We start from the raw sequence: 17,646 nt of genomic DNA on the forward strand, positions 1-17,646 counted from the left end.
AAATATAACACAAGAAAGGTCTGACCTTTTTTAATGATTTACGACGGGAAAGTTTCGCAAATTTTCCCTTAACTTCTGTAATATGTTACCTCGGAATTCATTGTGTCAGTAATATTATAAAAAAATCTAAAAAGCCTTCAACTACAATAAAAACATTTACAAATGGTTTCAATTTGTGCATTTTCGTGACTACAGGTAGGCTGGAATAGGAACATAATATTAAAGCTACACTTAATAAAAATAACTTTTATAACTACAAGGAAATATAACAACACAACAATACCGTCAAACAACAACAAATATTTGCAACAGCCAAGCGCACATGAAAATGAAAACATTAAAAAAAAAACGCTAGGGTGTAGATTAATATAAAATATTATACTTTGAGGACCCACAATTTACGCCAATCTGGGTTTTTGCTTTCATACATGCGGAGAAGTAAATACACAAACCAACACTGAGAACGTAACAATCACAAGACTGTAACAAAAACCACCGATACATTGATGATTGATATATTCCACTAAACTACTTTTACCTCGAAAACGTTTGCAATGGCGTCGCCGGCCTGCACATAGCTGCCCATCATTCTGGTCAGGGTCCGATAATTTGGAGTCTTGTAGGTGAAAGCTTCGGCCTGGGCCCCGGCAGTAATGACTGGTATGTGCCAGGGCCCGGAGTACCTGGCCACAGGCGCTATGACGTAGTCGCAACCAGGTCCAATGAATGCATCTAAAAGAAAAGGTATTTAAACAACAATGGCAAGAAAAAAATAAAAATAAAAAACTAATTAGCAGCTGTTTTCGTCGTAAATTACAATAACAATCATAAATGATTTCTCTTTAGCACCACGATAATTTAAAATATGAAAATAATATACCTAATATCATTGTATTTTCTGCAAAGAAACTTGAATTATAAGTAGCCTAAATTAAAAATTTTCATTTCATTGCATAATGCGTAAAAAAACTTACCAGCAGAACCATTGATATAGAACTCGAAAGCAGCCAGAGGTCCTAGGACTGAAGAACAACCAGTATCACGGTAGTCCACTAAAATCTTCCACCCTGGCAGAGGTCCATCTGGCTTCGAAATAAAACCGACAGCCATTTCTATGATCGGCAAGACTTTGGCTAACGAAAACACTGAATCGTGATCAGCCGGCAGCAAAACACCCAGCTTCAGAATTTTCTCAGAAAACTGATGAGATTCCCTTCTCAGTTGTAAATTCGTCATCTTCAAGTGATAGGAGTGACTCGCTAGGTCATGGGGATACCCCACAGCGTGCTCGTCATCATAGTATATTCCTTTCACGAATCTCTCCTTGTAGTAACTATCGGATAGATTATATTTATTTTGCTCCTGCGCTTTGTCATCCGACTCGCCAGAAATCATTTGTATGTTATTCTCTAGATACTTATCTTTTATATCTCTAGTTCTTATTTTAGATGCACTCGTATTATCTAGACCTCTAAAGTCACTTCTTACACTATTTACACTAACACACTCTATCACATTTACTATTTTCAGTTGAAAAATTAGGAGTAATATTATAAGAGGTACTTTTGTTGCGACTACTTTTGTGATTGTTTTAATCTTGTGTGTTTTAACATGGTCCATTGGATGATTTGGCTGTTTATCATCGTCGGCGTTGTAGTTTTCTCGTCTTTTCCTGATGTTGGCTTTATTGGCATACCTCTTCTCTTTAAATTGGAAAGTTTTAACACGGTATTGGAGAATCGCATTAACGATCTCTTTTAACATCTTCACTTGTATCTATCTCATTTTACTGCCTTATTAGTCCCGCTTTCTTCATCTATGAACACATTTGATACAGAAATTATTTTATTTTATTTAATTTTAGATGAGCAACAATATACTTTAGATAAAACGGATTTGAATATGAGTGAAACATCTTGAACATTTTTGATATTATAATAAGCCAATATTCTCAATACTTAGATATATATTTTTTACTATAGATTGCAGTTTTATTTTATAGTGCTTGTTTAGTTTTTATTATTATTTTAATAGTAAGAAATTTTGTTTAGATCTTAGGTACTTCAGTTAGGTCAGGTTAGGAGAGGGTATTTTATATACAAAGGTCAATCATACAGATAAATTAACACTAGAAGTAGAGACTTCTAGTGTTGATTTCCGTTGATACACTAGCTGACAAGTGACATAGGAATTCTACCACTGAATTAACTTCAATGTAAAATATTATCTAGTATTCAAGTAGTCCAACAGTATTAAAACATATTTTTAATTCAGTCCAACATCCAGTAGCATTCTACCGCACCAGTAAAAATGGGTCAAGTGCGAGTCAGAATCTCGACTGTCTACTTACTAAGTTTTAACAGATAGATCTCATAGTTTTCGAAAAAAGAGGCTGTGACAATAAACGATCGGGCAGACAGACAGACAGACATGAACAATCTATAAAGGTTCCGTTTTTTGTCATTTGCCTACGGAGCCTTAAAATTCACACAAGGCAAAGGTTAAGTTAAATTCGCAAGTAAAAAATCAATGTTAGGTCGTTGACGTCACACTACTATAATAAAAATACAAATTTTGTGATACACATAATAAAATTAGGTCATTCTATCAATATACTTATGGGAAACGAGTCTTATATGCCGATTAGTATAATCAATATTGAAATTATTTATTTTAATAGGCGTTATCAGTTTTGTATCTTACTTTAACGGTATTGATTTTATTATTCTTAAAATCATAACAAAAACTAGAGTTAAATTATTTCATACCTGTTATTTTTTTTTTTTTTATGAAATAAGGGGGCAAACGAGCAAACGGGTCACCTGATGGAAAGCAACTTCCGTCGCCCATGGACACTCGCAGCATCAGAAGAGCTGCAGGTGCGTTGCCGGCATTTTTAGAGTGAATAGGGTAATAGGGGAGGGTAGGGAAAGGAATAGGGGAGGGTAGGGAAGGAAATAGGGGAGGGTAGGGAAGGAAATAGGGGAGGGTAGGGAAGGGAAAAGGGTCCTTCGGTAAACTCACTCACTAGGCTAAACACAGCGCAAGCGCTGTTTCACGCCGGTTATCTGTGAGCCCGTGGTATTTCTCCGGTCGAGCCGGCTCACTCGTGCCGAAGCATGGCTCTCCCACGTAAATGAGGTAACCGAGTAATAGACTAGATCGCAATATTTCCCTTTCAAATTCAATTGTATTGATGTCTCGAGTTAATCCCGCATCGAATTGTCCAGACAAGACATTTAGATAAGCCCTAAGCCTAAGGTATTACAGCGAGGCTAAAATGGTCACATTTAGCAATTCCTCTCAATCAATTCAGCAAATGAATTGTCAAAACTGACAAACTGACAAATGTCAAATCAGTACAAAAACACAGAAATGAATTGTAAGCAGAGTTGCATTTTGCGATTTTATAAAAATGAATCATATTATGATTCATATCATGATTCTTCAAAGCGACCATTTTAGCCCCGCTGTACTCAATTACAAAGTCTGATTTGCCTGAATAATCTTTTGTTGAACTTGACACCTATAAGACTAATGTCCTATAGAGGCTATAGAGCACTTATCAAGGTGTCGTTATCTTAAATATTTTTTTTTATGAAAGAAGGGGGCAAACGAGCAAACGGGTCACCTGATGGAAAGCAACTTCCGTCGCCCATGGACACTAGCAGCATCAGAAGAGCTGCAGGTGCGTTGCCGGCCTTTTAAAAGGGAATAGGGTAATAGGGGAGGGTAGGGATGGGAAGGGAAGGGAATAAGGGAGGATACGGAAGGGAATTGGGCCTCTGGTAAACTCACTCACTCGCCGAAACGCTGTTTCACGCCGGTTTTCTGTGAGAACGTGGTATTTCTCCGGTCGAGCCGGCCCATTCGTGCCAAAGCATGGCTCTCCCACGTATAAATATGATGGATCGTTCATGTTTTTAAGTTGTTAATTATAGAATTATAATACGTCCGATAATGGTGGTTACGCCAAAATTCCCCGGACCGGTTCCTTGGTACAATTTCTACAAGAAAGTAGATGATTGTGACGGAAACGAGTTTGCGATGTGAGCGGGAAAGGGCGAATAGTGAGTGAATTGGTTACTCCAATTTAGCACTCCACATTTGCGACTCTACGTTATCCATTAAGAGGATACACCAGGGGCGAGAGAAATTGAAAATAGGTATTTGAAAATGTATTGCTGTCTCACCAATCTCAAGTCTCCCACCGCAGAGCGCGATAGAGATAACACGACAAAAGTTCTAATAAAAGAACAGAAAATCTTCGATTCGTTGTACGCTGATTCCTTCTCCAAAACTTAACCGATTTAAGTAATTTTTTCATTAAGGATTAAAGCAAGGCTTGAGCTGTGTTCCTATGTTTTATTTTTTTTGTATATTCTAGCCAGTTTTGTTTTCTGGGTGTTTGAACACAGAGAAAAATCTGGCCATTTTTTGGGTTTTTGGACGTTCTTATCTTTTTTAATAATTAAATTATGAAAAAAAAAAAGAAAACATAGGGACATGCTAATAGTGGCCATAGATATTCAGGAAAAAAATCATAACTCTACCGGCATTATCCAGGGAGGAAACAGGGGACAACGTTTGTATGGAAAAACGGCGGTGTGGAATCCTCTTAAGGTGACGTCGCGTTAAAGTAAAAAATTGTTTTGGATATGTTTTAGATCGTTTGTTTTTTCCGTTCGCCTGGCACGGCCTCTCATAGAAAACAAGATAGGGAACAGCAAGAAATGTAAAGGGCGTAAGCGACAAAATGGTTTTTGTCGCGTAATTTAAAAACCATAAATATATTTCATATAAGCTTTGGGCAAATTATAGTGTATGCTTGAACTAATATATGTACAAATTTTGGAAGCTTAAATCACTCTCCTCGGTTGGCAAAATTGGAATCCCTGTTTTTATAGATGTCTTTTTGATTAATTATCCTATGTTATAAAAATTTACCAATCGTGTTATTATATGGGTAATTCAAAGATAAAGACATGACAAATACTGACAAGGAACTTTAATTTCTTAGCTTTAGTCATTGTTGAGAAAAATCGATATCGCTGCGGCCAAATTATCAAGGCGTCACCTTAATGATTATGATAATCATTTTGCCCAACAAAAGTGGAGCCCAATTCTCGTATTTCGAATATCGTTTCATTCACAGGCTATGGAAACATCCATCCACCCATATCCATAACTCTATATCCATCCATATCCACAACAAGTCTGTCTGTCCGTCTGTCTGTCTGCAGGTTCTAACTCAAGAACGGTAATTATAGCTAGAGAGTTGAAATTTTCACAGCTTGTGAATATCTATTGCCGATGCCGCTATAACAACAAATAACAAAAACAAAATAAAATTAATATTTAAGGGGGGCTCGCATACAACAAACGTGATTTTTTTGGCCTTTTTTGCTCTATATCAATAATGGCAACAGGTAGGAGTGTGAAATTTTTAAAAAGACCTTAAATATATGTTTACTTTAATAATTAATAATAATAATAAAATTAAATAACAAATTAAGGGAGCTCTCATACAAAAAACACAGACAATTTTTCCCTTATTTTCGCTGTATAACGGTACGGAACCCTTCGTGCGCAAGTCCGACTCGCACTTGGCCGATTTTTTAAATTACGGATAATAAGTTCTCCCTCCCTCGCTCCCGCGCTTTAATTATTATTATTATAGTAAGTAATCGCGCCATTACGAGATTTTTAGTCACTGAAAATATTCTATCTAAGATTATTATTATTTGCAGTGATTATGAAACTAGAGTAGACGCGATTTTCCTAAACACTCAAATGCTTATAGCATAATATGTCATGGTTAACTTTTATCTGACTCGCCTGACCTTAGCCATTTAGCAAAAAAAACCGACATGCATAAACCATGGTTTATTTTCAGCCGTCGCAGCAGGCATTAGAAAACCAAATAAGAGTTCCATGGCTTTCAGATAGTATTGAACTATAAATAACTTCGGTAGGTTGATACCGTTAAGAGGAGTCCACACCGCCGTTTTTCCATACAAATGCTGTCCCCTGGGCTCTGTTTCCTCCCTGGATAATGCCGACAGAGTTATGATTTTTTCCTGAATATCTATGGCCACTATTAGCATATCCCTATGTTTTCTTTTTTTTCATAATTTTATTAATAAAAAAGATATGAACGTCCAAAAACCCAAAAAAATGGCAAGATTTTCCTCTGTGTTCAAACACCCAGAAAACAAAACTAGCTAAAATATACAAAAAAAGTAAAAATTGGAACACAGTTCAAGCCTTGCTTTAATTCTTAATGAAAAGAGTACTTAAATCGGTTAAGTTTTGGAGAAGGAATCAGCGGACAACGAAACGAAGATTTTTTGTTCTTTTATTAGAACTTTTGTCGTGTTGTCTCTATCGCGCTCTGCGGTGGAAGACTTGAGATTGGTGAGACAGCAAAACATTTTCAAATACCTATTTTCAATTTCTCTCGCCCCTGGTGTATCTTCTAAAGCGACTCACGATGCAGTTTCGATATGGCTTCGGTTCATTGTAATAAAACTACATACAGAACGACTAAAATCATTATAATTATTGGTCTAGTATAAATATGGTGTACTCTATTTTATAAATAGATAGAATAACGTATCACTACCCATCTAATATAAACCTACCCTGAACTTCAACGAATGTTTCAAGATTAAAATAAGTAAATTAGTAACGGATAACGGAAAGATTGTTGAATATACTCCGTAATAAACTATTTACTGCTTAATTTTAATGCAATTTAGGTCAGAAGGAGAGAAAATTATAGGCTATTTTTAAGGGCAATCTCACGAAGAGATAATTATCTTATACATCATCTTTAGGTGACATTTTGTTGTGACCTAAAACATCCGTATAGCAAAATAGTCTTGCTAATATTTTAAATTTATAATTATAATGTACCTGTGACAAAAATTGTTTCCGCAATTCACAATCAAGATATTAATATGGATATTTTCAATCTATGTTTATAAATAACAACTTATAATAACAGCTTATAATTATAGAGTGTATGGGAAGTTGACAAAAAGCTATCTGCACCTGGTTAGTTATTGTGGTGTTTTTGGTAATTTTTCATGCAATTTGCATTGGATCATACGAGATGGTCAAAAATAATTAAAAATTATTAAACAAAAGGCCAAGTGAAGTATGTGACAAGAGACCTTAATTTTAATATTTTATTAAAAATGAAAGTAAATTCGATGAAGCTCGTTATGAAAAAATAACTCGCAGATGGCCTCCCATGATTTTATTTTAAGTTATGTCTAAAATTCGTAATAAAATGTTGTCAGACCGACCTTTCCAATATTAATAATATTTGATTATCTTGTATAATGTTTTTTCTCTTTCTCGCTTTGCTCGATATAAGACTTTTTGGAGGTGTCTAACGTGACAGTGATTTGATTTGTCAATCAGGTGTCAGGCGTACTCCCGACAGCGTTACTATAAGGTTACTATTGATTGTTCACGTCATACACCATTTCATTTCATACTCGTAAGGTCGTAACCGAATAGAATAATCAAGACAAATACAATTAAATATCATGTCGCATAACCTTGTAGATTTGATAATTTCATGAAATGCTCGGGTGTTTCATGGAATGTTTGTATTTCATGAAAAGTATGACTAGCTGTAATTGGCCACATCATAATGGTATGGTATAATAATATAAGTAACTAGACGTTTCACGTGGCTTTGCCCGCGTAAATTAGATATTTCACAGACAAATTAGTCCATTAAAAATAGCCTATAATCCTTCACGTGGTCTACTTCTTATCTGTGCCAAATAACAGAAATATTGCTCCAGTAGTTCGAGAGAAGTCCTTTCAAATAATTTCCCCCGTTTTTTCCACATTTCCTCTATTTCTTCGCTGCTATTAGTCTTAGTGTGATAAAATATAGCCTTTCCCAATTACTGGGCTATCTAACAATAAAATATTTTTTCAAATCGGACCCGTAGTTCCTGAGATTAGCGCGTTCAAACAAACAAACAAAGTAACAAACTCATTCGCTTTATATTATTATTAATAGTATAGATATGTTTAATTTATAAAAAAATATTTTAAATTTTATTAGCAGCAACTAAACTCACATCACTTAAAACCATAAGTCGGAAAATCCTTAAGAATACACCGCGATAACTAGTCTAAAATTCAAAAGGTCACGCTTAATATTCAGTCAAAACAAGTTTCTATAAATAAGAGGCGAAGAGCGGGTTATTTTTAGAATCTATACTAATATTATAAAGCGGACGAGTTTGTTAGTTTGTTTGTTTGTTTGAACGCGCTAATCTCAGGAAGGACTGGTCCGATTTTAAAAATTCTTTTAGTGTTTGATAGCCCATTTATCGAGAAAGGCTATAGGCTATACTTTATCACGCTAAGACTAATAGGAGCGAAGAAATAGAGGAAAATGTGAAAAAAACGGGAGGAAATATATTTGAAAGGACTTATTTGAACACGCTAATCTCAGGAACTACTAGTAAATAATAACTAAATGACGCCCGCAACTCCATTGCGCCAAAATTCGTATATCGTGCGGGAACCGTACATTTTTCTGGAATAAAAAGTATTATATAAGGTCCTTTCCCGGACTCAAAATATCTCCATAACAAATTTCAGCAAAATCGGTTCAGCGGTTTGGACGTGAAGAGGTTACAGACAGACCGACACACTTTCGCATTTATAATATTAGTATGAATTCAAGTTGTTACTGGATGAAGATACTGGACGTAAAATTATCCCAAAAAGTATTATTTAGCGATCAATGTAAATGCTTTGAGAGAGAAATTAAGAAAAAAAAAATGAATATTTTTGCTATTTGCTATTTTTTTAATAACCTTATGGTTATTAAAAAATAGAAAAAGCAAAGGAGATATAATTTAAATTTAATTAAATCAATAAATGGGATTCTTGATTATTATAAAGTCGACTTTAATAGCTATACTTCGGACCAAAAAAACGGTAGCCCCCATTACAGCTTTGTAGGTCCTATAGTCTCTGAGCAAAACCGCGGATATACAGACAGACAGACGGACAGACAGACCGGACAGACGGACGGACAGACCGAAACTATAAGGGTTCCTTGTTGACTACGGAACCCAAAAAACAAAATAAAATTAATATTTAAGGGCCTCCCTTAAATATTAATTTTATTTTGTGTTTTGATGTCCCATACAACAAACGTGATTTTTTGGACTTTTTTGCTCTTAGATATCAGTAATGGCAACATATAGGTTCTCGAATTTTTTATACAATCCTTAGTTATATGTGTACTTTAATATTTAACTATAATATTACACTAAATTATAAAATTAAGTGGGACTCTCATAGAAAAAACACAATTTATGGCTTAATTTTGCTTTATAATGGTACGGAACCCTTCGTGCGCGAGTCCGACTCACACTTAGCCAATTATGTGATCCTATGGTATTAAAATATTATTAAAAATACCTCATTTAACCACAGCATAAACTTTTGCAACAAATACAAATAGAATTAATATTTTTAATTTTGATGAATTTTAGAAAAAAAATCGCAAATGGTGCCGTAATATAAAATATGCAAAAATGTGAGTAATAATTAGTACTATAATAGTGTGTGAGGATATAACGGCCAACCATGCGATTCCAGAGATATGCTCATTTTTCCTGTCAGCTCCATACAAAAATTTCTTAAAAAAATTATAACTCCTTTATTATTACACGTAGTTGAGTCTTTTTACATTTTGTTATGTAATAACAACTAGGAGAACATATTTCAGCCCAAAAAAATAACATCTGGAAACTCAAGTTCCTATGTCTATGAATCTCGATTTTCGATCCACTGTGCGTCGCTTATGAACCGACTTTGATGATATTTATTTTTTAAATGATCATTTCTATGCTCCCATTAGGAACTATGGCCTGAAGTGGGTTTTTTCGTTAAAATTAAACATTTCTATGTTGTGATTTTCTATCGCTGCGGCCTGCGTTGCGTCTCGTTGCGGCTCATTTTAGTATTAATTGTCCAATATTAGGGACCTATCAGACAGTGAGCGGTTACGCGTTCAAGAGGTCAACCACTCAAGAGTCAGAAGCAATTCTGACGTGGTCTGAACGCTCCCTGTGTGAGTATCCTTATATACGTAATACAACACAAATGACGCAAAACTGACCGCTTGAATGCTTGATCACGTGATCGCTCTGTCTGATGACCCTTACCCTGGTGTCAAACACAAAACATTAAGTTTTAAGTAAAAATTTTATTGTGTACAAATGAATTTAGACAGAGTTTTCCTTATACAAAACTAGTTGATGCCCGCAACTCCGTTGCGCCAAAATTCTTTTATCGCGCGGGAACCGTACATTTTTTCGGGACAAAAAGTCCTATGTCCTTTCCCGGGACTCAAAGTATCTCCATGCCAAATTTCAGCGAAATCGGTTCAGCGGTTAGGGCGTGAAGAGGTTAACAGACAGACAGACACACTTTCGCATTTATAATATTAGTATGGATATACTACTCAGTAGTTGGTTATAAACAAGATATTTCGCGAAGGTAACTTGAATCGCTAATTTAGTAGTGATGGCCAAAAAAACTTAATTAAAACAGTAAAGTTGACAAAATGTTGGTCGCTTTGAATTAAGGTCGTCTGTCTGCATAATGTCTGTCACTTTGAATATTAACGTCGTAACAATATTAATGACCTGGACTGGAGCCCTAGAACATTTTTTTTCTGATTACTATCAAGCTAATTTTTTGTGATAAGACGAACAACATTTTTATTTGGGTAAAATCTCGAAAGTGGTAGCTAACAGAGATAGCATTTCATACTTAGAATTGATGGTCTTAAAATATGGACTGTTTTATTTGTATGTCAATGTTCTTCTTGAATTATATAACTAAAAACCTATCAATATACAAAAAAATCAGCTCGTTATCCCCTCAACAGTGGCGAACCCCTCTAAGGGTCGCACGTGAAAAGTCCGTATCTGTGGTGCAACCCTTTCCGGGGCGCTGTGTTTGAGTGTGCAAACCCAGCGATAAAACTACTTTTGTTTTTGTTTATCATATTGAAACGCGTTTATATAGAGCAAGACAGCTAGCAAGCGTCGTTTGAGTTCTCGGTAGAGAAGGAATATCTAGGGTTCCATTATAGGGTTCTGTAATCAACAAAACTTGGTTGAATGCTGAACCCAAAAACGGAATCCTAGCAAGCTGATTTTTTGTATATTTCAAGATATACGTGGGAGAGCCGTGCTTCGGCACGAATGGGCCGGCTCGACCGGAGAAATACCACGTTCTCATAGAAAACCGGCGTGAAACAGCGCTTGCGCTGTGTTTCGCCGAGTGAGTTTACCGGAGGCCCAATCCCCTACCCTATTCCCGTCGTTACCCTCCCCTATTCCCTTCACTTCCCTAAACTCCCCTATTACCCTATTCCCTCTTAAAAGGCCGGTAACACACCTGCAGCTCTTGTGATGCTGTGAGTGTCCATAGGCGACGGAAGTTGCTTTCCATCAGGTGACCCGTTTGCTCGTTTGCCCCCTTATTTCATAAAAAAAAGATTTTTCGCAGATAAAAATCTTGTTCTTCTTATCAAAATGAAGCTACTCATAAAAAAATAGCTTGATAGTAATCAAAAGAAATTGTTCTAGGGCTCCCGTACTGAGAGAGAGCAGTGATGCGCTAGGTGTTCCTCCGCCCACGAGTAGCGGGGTGGTGTCGGGTCTGTAGATGATCGCTGGTGGTTGCGGTAGGTTCTATCGTACCCGTAACTCTGCCTTAAGCGAGGAGTGGAGCACCATGGGGATTTGGTGGGTAGACAGCGGGAGTCCCACATACCCGGCCGATATCCCCAATTTGCTGGGGATGCGTAAAGCATTTCCCCATGTTAAAAAAAAGGGCTTCCGTACTATAAAATAATAGTGTGTTTGAATTTTAATTTATGGCATACCGATGCATTCGATTAAAATATTTTTAATAGTTATTCTTAAATTACTTAATAAAAATTCGCCTTTCTTGGCAGAATTAATAGATATATTATATCACGAAAACACCGTATTTTAAAACTGTGAATATTTTTATAAATTACATGAAAATGAGATAGGCAACTCTTTCTAGACAAGGTGTTCAGAACTAGTCGCGTAAGAAAATGATGAATCTTCTCATATAATATAACACTATATAATCTTTTTCATTAATATCACTATAGTTATTTCATTATACGTGGGAGAGCCATGCTTCGGCACGAATGGGCTGGCTTGACCGGATAAATACCACGTTCTCACAGAAAACCGGCGTGAAACAGCGCTTGCGCTGTGTTTCGCCGAGTGAGTGAGTTTACCGGAGTCCCAATCCCCTAACCCCTACCCTATTCCCTTCCCTACCCTCAACTATTCCCTTCCCTACCCTCCCCTATTACCCTATTCCCTCTTAAAAGGCCGGCAACGCACTTGCAGCTCTTCTGATGCTGCGAGTGTCCATGGGCGACGGAAGTTGCTTTCCATCAGGTGACCCGTTTGCTCGTTTGCCCCCTTATTTCATAAAAAAAAAGTTAGGTAGTAAAAAACGACATCTTTTTGAATACGCTCATTTTGGGTAACTTTGAATTGCGGTATAACTTTAAACAATATATTATTGTATTGTTCAAAGTTACTCGTAAATTGCAATTCAAAGTTACCCAAAATGACGGTACTATAAAATGCAGAAAAATAAAAATGCACCGGTAGTAACAAAAAACATCTAAATTTATATAAAATATACTGCAACAAGGAAAACCTTCAGTAGTTGGTTAAAAAAGACAAAAAACAATACATATAGGATTTAATTTTAACAGTTTTTCCTTAGCGGAAGATGTGAGGTAATGATTTAACAACAAAAAGTTAGATACATTTAAACAGGAAAAGTTATGTATTGATATGAGTCTTATGTAAAACATAATATCTTTTCTTGATAAAACTTGTAAATTCTAAATTCTTCATCTAATTTAGTTTTAGTTTGTTGTATTCTATTAAACAAAAAGTTATTAGACTTATTTAAATTCGGATAAAGTCTGAACTTGAAATTTGTCAATAAAAAGAATTAAACGCGGGCGAAGCTCCTGTTAAAATTACAATAATGTTTCGTCTCTACTTATTAACAAAGAAAGAAAGAGAGATGCAGTGCCTAGAAATTACTTTTCTTATTTAAAGACGAAGAAGTGGGTAACTAACAATTTGAGATGGTTCCTTTTCTTTGCATAACTGGAGGCTTAGGGCTGGGAAGATGATTTAAAATCAAAAAATATGGATTTCATGTATAGCCAGGTTTAATAGCCAGATAATGAAGGTAAGTTGTAAGGTTTGTTCCAATTACAAGGCAAAAAATGAGTGATTGCCCTTATGTTATAACTGGTTATAACATATTATTTAAAAAAAAAATTAAATAAGGGGGCAAACGAGCAAACGGGTCACCTGATGGAAAGCAACTTCCGTCGCCCATGGACACTCGCAGCATCAGAAGAGCTGCAGGTGCGTTGCCTGCCCTTTTAAGAGGGAATAGGGTAATAGGGGAGGATAGGGGCCCTCTCTCCACTATCCTATTCCCTAGGGAAGGGAATAGGATAGTGGATTGGGCCTCCGGTAAACTCACTCACTCGGCGAAATACAGCGCTAGCGCTGTTTCACGTCGGTTTTCTGTGAGAACGTGGTATTTCTCCGCTCGAGCCGGCCCATTTGTGCCGAAGCATGGCTCTCCCACGTATATCCACTTCACCCACTTACATCTTTAATTATTGTAAATTAAAATAAGTACAAATAAAAAAAAAATATTAAAATATAACCGGATGACACATCTTTGATAATCATATCATTTATAATAAAGCACCCTTTTCCTGTACACGGCTTTTGTTACGAGAAAATGATATACGAATATTTTTCTCGCTTAAGATCCCTTTAATGTAGCCCTTTACATAAATCACATCTGTCAATCAACGTCACAAGAGCGGAGTCAGCAGAAAAATATAAAATGAGATTTTTACGAGCCAATAATTTTTACTGTGTACTATCAGATAAGTTGATTCCTATGCAAATGGGGACCTAAGTAGTTTGGTCGCGTTATGTCAAACCCAGCTGACAGATCACAATTAACATTGAATTGACATGTTCGACCAAATAACGTTGGTCTGTCAATTGCATAGGAATCAACTTCCTCGATGGTACATTGACTGAGGTTGACTTTTTCACAACTCTGTTTTTTTACACTTTGGTGTCGAAAGAACAACTAACCTTATTTGACATACCTTTCGTATTTTGGTGTGTCTATGAAACATACGCCAATCAAAATAAAAGATGTTTACAAACAATAAATATGAAGTGTTGTTATTTAAGTTTTAAAATGTAAAATAAATAACATTTTAGATATATAAACTAAAATATTAAGAGCCTGTTTCACCGCTTCCTAATAAGGCTATCCATAGGCTATTCACAACTTTTTTGACAGATTCTCCATACTTGGTCTGTCAAGTTAACTGGTGGATAGCCTTATCAGGAAGCGGTGAAACAGGCCCTTAAAAAATATAACATTTACGAAATTTTGTCAAAGAGTTTTGTTGTTTTAATTATTTTCTCTGTCGATTGACGCATTTTTCATAGGTATACACGAAAATATGCCCTTTTATGTACCTGAAACTAATTAGGTATGCCACGCTCCATACAAAAAGGTTCGAACTCTTTTGGCAGTGAAATGATAAAACTAGTGAAAATTGCTTATCTATTTAGTATTAAAGCAGTTTTTTTTTATGAAATAAGGGGGCAAACGAGCAAACGGGTCACCTGATGGAAAGCAACTTCCGTCGCCCATGGACACTCGCAGCATCAGAAGAGCTGCATGTGCGTTGGCGGCCTTTTAAGAGGGAATAGGGTAATAGGGGAGGGTAGGGAAGGGAAGGGAATAGGGGAGGGTAGGAAAGGGAACAGGGTAGGGGATTGGGCCTCCGGTAAACTCACTCACTCGGCGAAACACAGCGCAAGCGCTGTTTCACGCCGGTTTTCTGTGAGAACGTGGTATTTATCCGGTCGAGCCGGCCCATTCGTGCCGAAGCATGGCTCTCCCACGTATTGTATATTAAAATGCGGAATTTACGCCGCGTAACTTCGGCCTAGTGTGTTCAGACACTTAAACATAATATCATACATTTGCGTACGAACCTTGCATTATAAAATACAAAATAATTGTATTTTAATATAAGGCTAACACCACAATAACAGGTGTATATCGTATTCAGTATGACGCAACTTAATATGATTGCGTTTTTTGCCAAACTTGAAATCTATTCTAAAAATAGACGTTTTCCTCAATAACAGGTTCCGAGCCAAAATACTTTAATGGCCCATAATTAAAGTTGGATACCGCCCATGGTAGATGGTAGGGGCACTGACTGCGACCACCGAGCCGGAGAGGAAGCCTTTGATTGATGAGCTAACGAAAACGCTGCGTTAGACTCCGTTTTTTTTAAACTATAGCTGAGTTCCTAAGCTAGTCAAAGACTTGACGGCTCATAAAGTGCATCGTATTGTATAATAGGAATAATAGAGTTATTAGGATTTTTTTTTTTAATTCAATGAATGAACAAGCTGCCTTACGAGGAATATGTGTTTTTATAATCCTAAATAACTTATTTATCTGGCCATGTTAAAAAAATTAGAAGCAGATGTGTAAATGACGTGTTAATAATAACAAATTAACAGGGAAAAAAACATTTGAAATTAATAATATTATTTTATAGCTTGAAATAATATTAACGTCTTTACTTAAGTGTGTAATTTTTATGTAATTCATAGATTGAGTTAAGAGTTGTAAGTTTAATAACATAATATACAATATTTTTTAAAGTTTTTCACGATCATAATTTTCTAATTAATTTATATTTATTGAAATTTAATGGAATAAGCATTTCGAATTTTATTTTTGATATTATTTTTAGTTAATAATGTATTTGATATTATAATAGCATAGAAAGGTAAATTTCAAGTCCGCGCATCGATCAAAGCCTTACCAAAAATAATTATACTACAATGATACCAGAGTGGTTTAACTATTTTATGGTATTACGATCTTAATAATAATATTCAATGATCATAATGAAACAAAAACTTAATTGTATGATAAATAACATTACAATCGTCATAACATTATTATGGTATTCGTTATGTGCAGTAAACTAGTAAATTAAAAATAACACCGCATGTTAATTAATATAAGAAACTTGATTAAACAAAATATCGATTTCATTAAACCTATTATCTATATACTTTTATTAATACGTGAGCCAAAAAACTTTGTATCCCTTTTAACGAAAAATGGGGAAACGTAGGTGAATGAAATTTTGCACAGTTATAGTTTATATGGTGAAGGAGTGCATCGAGCTAATATTATTTTGAAATCATGCTTTTATCATACATATCTTAACAAATAAAACATTACACACACTACAACACACACACAAAAAAACCGGCCAAGTGCGAGTCGGACTCGCGCACCGAGGGTTCCGACAGCTTAAAGGTATTATAGACCTGAGTATTTGGTATGAATTTCAATTTAATACCTCTACGCGTTTATGAGGAAATGGGTAGTAAGTTTAAAATTATTAAAAAAAAATATATTATGTGATGTAACTAAAAATTTATGGTTTTCGTAATTTTTCCTTTATCTATGCTATAAGACGTTGCTTCGTACCAAATTTCAAGATTCTGAGTTCACGGGAAGCACCCTGTAGGTTTTGATTCCCTTGCAAGTGTCGAAAATTTGCGGCATAAACGGCTGTATCTTTTGATTGCGTTGGCTTAGAAGTTTGATTTTTTCACAGCTTCAAGGGACAGTAGACCTGAGTAATTGATATAAATTTCAGCTTCATACCTCCACGCGTTCCTGAGAAAAAGGGTCTTGACAGACGGACGGACGGACAGACGGACAACAAAGTGATCCTATAAGGGTTCCGTTTTTTCCTTTTGAGGTACGGAACCCTAAAAATGACAGATTTTTGATTTTGAGTGACAAGCCTATACATACGAATTATCTCCTTTATTTATGGTTGAAGTCTGTTGACAACAAGGTGACAAATTGAAAATAGATTATAGTTTTTTTTTTTTTTTTATTGAATCTTAGATACTATTAGACAATGCTTACACGGCCAGTCTGAGATCAGCTGAGTCCCAGAGACTAGAGTTGAAAAAAATATGATAAAGTAATTTTTTTTTACAAAATATAGGTACCTAGTAGTCTCAGAACAGGAAAATAAGGTAATAGTCCTAATGTCGTTAAGACTAAGGTCGAATTTCGACCATTGGGCGATCTCTAGTAGAAATAAATACGTTTAATTTTTCCTTGATAAACTTTTCATAACCTATATCAAACAAAGTGTACCGTCTTAGTTTTAAAATGTTAATTTTTATCGAAAATGGAGCAATTTTTTGAAATATTCTTACATGAAATGAATAAGGGACGATAAAGGTATCGTATGGCTCGTTAGCCCTCCACATGAGCCCTTCGTATATTAATCATCGACTCATGATAAATCGTATTTTGTTGCTTATAATAACAATTTAATATATAATTTTCATAAAGTCATCGTTATCTAATATATAAAAATTCTCGTGTCACAATGTTTGGCCG

General features: G+C 35.5%; 1 protein-coding gene across 4 annotated transcripts in view; it reads right to left on the reverse strand.

Moving 5' to 3' along the window:
* LOC121735861 (atrial natriuretic peptide receptor 1) overlaps nucleotides 1–17,646 on the reverse strand; it is a 231,816-nt gene that overhangs the window by 72,429 nt on the left and 141,741 nt on the right. For 2 of the 4 annotated variants that reach the window (XM_042126826.1, XM_042126825.1), the window contains exons 2-3: nucleotides 975–1,816; nucleotides 539–732 (exon numbers count right to left, since the gene is read on the reverse strand). The exons of the other annotated variants lie outside the window; for them this stretch is intronic. In XM_042126826.1, the coding sequence (XP_041982760.1) occupies nucleotides 539–732; nucleotides 975–1,764 (984 nt within the window). In that variant the 5' untranslated portion in view covers nucleotides 1,765–1,816. The remainder of the gene's footprint in view (nucleotides 1–538; nucleotides 733–974; nucleotides 1,817–17,646) is intronic. 4 annotated transcript variants of the gene reach the window in all.

Source organism: Aricia agestis, chromosome 18 (assembly GCF_905147365.1).
Source record: "Aricia agestis chromosome 18, ilAriAges1.1, whole genome shotgun sequence".
Lineage (NCBI taxonomy): Eukaryota > Metazoa > Arthropoda > Insecta > Lepidoptera > Lycaenidae > Aricia > Aricia agestis.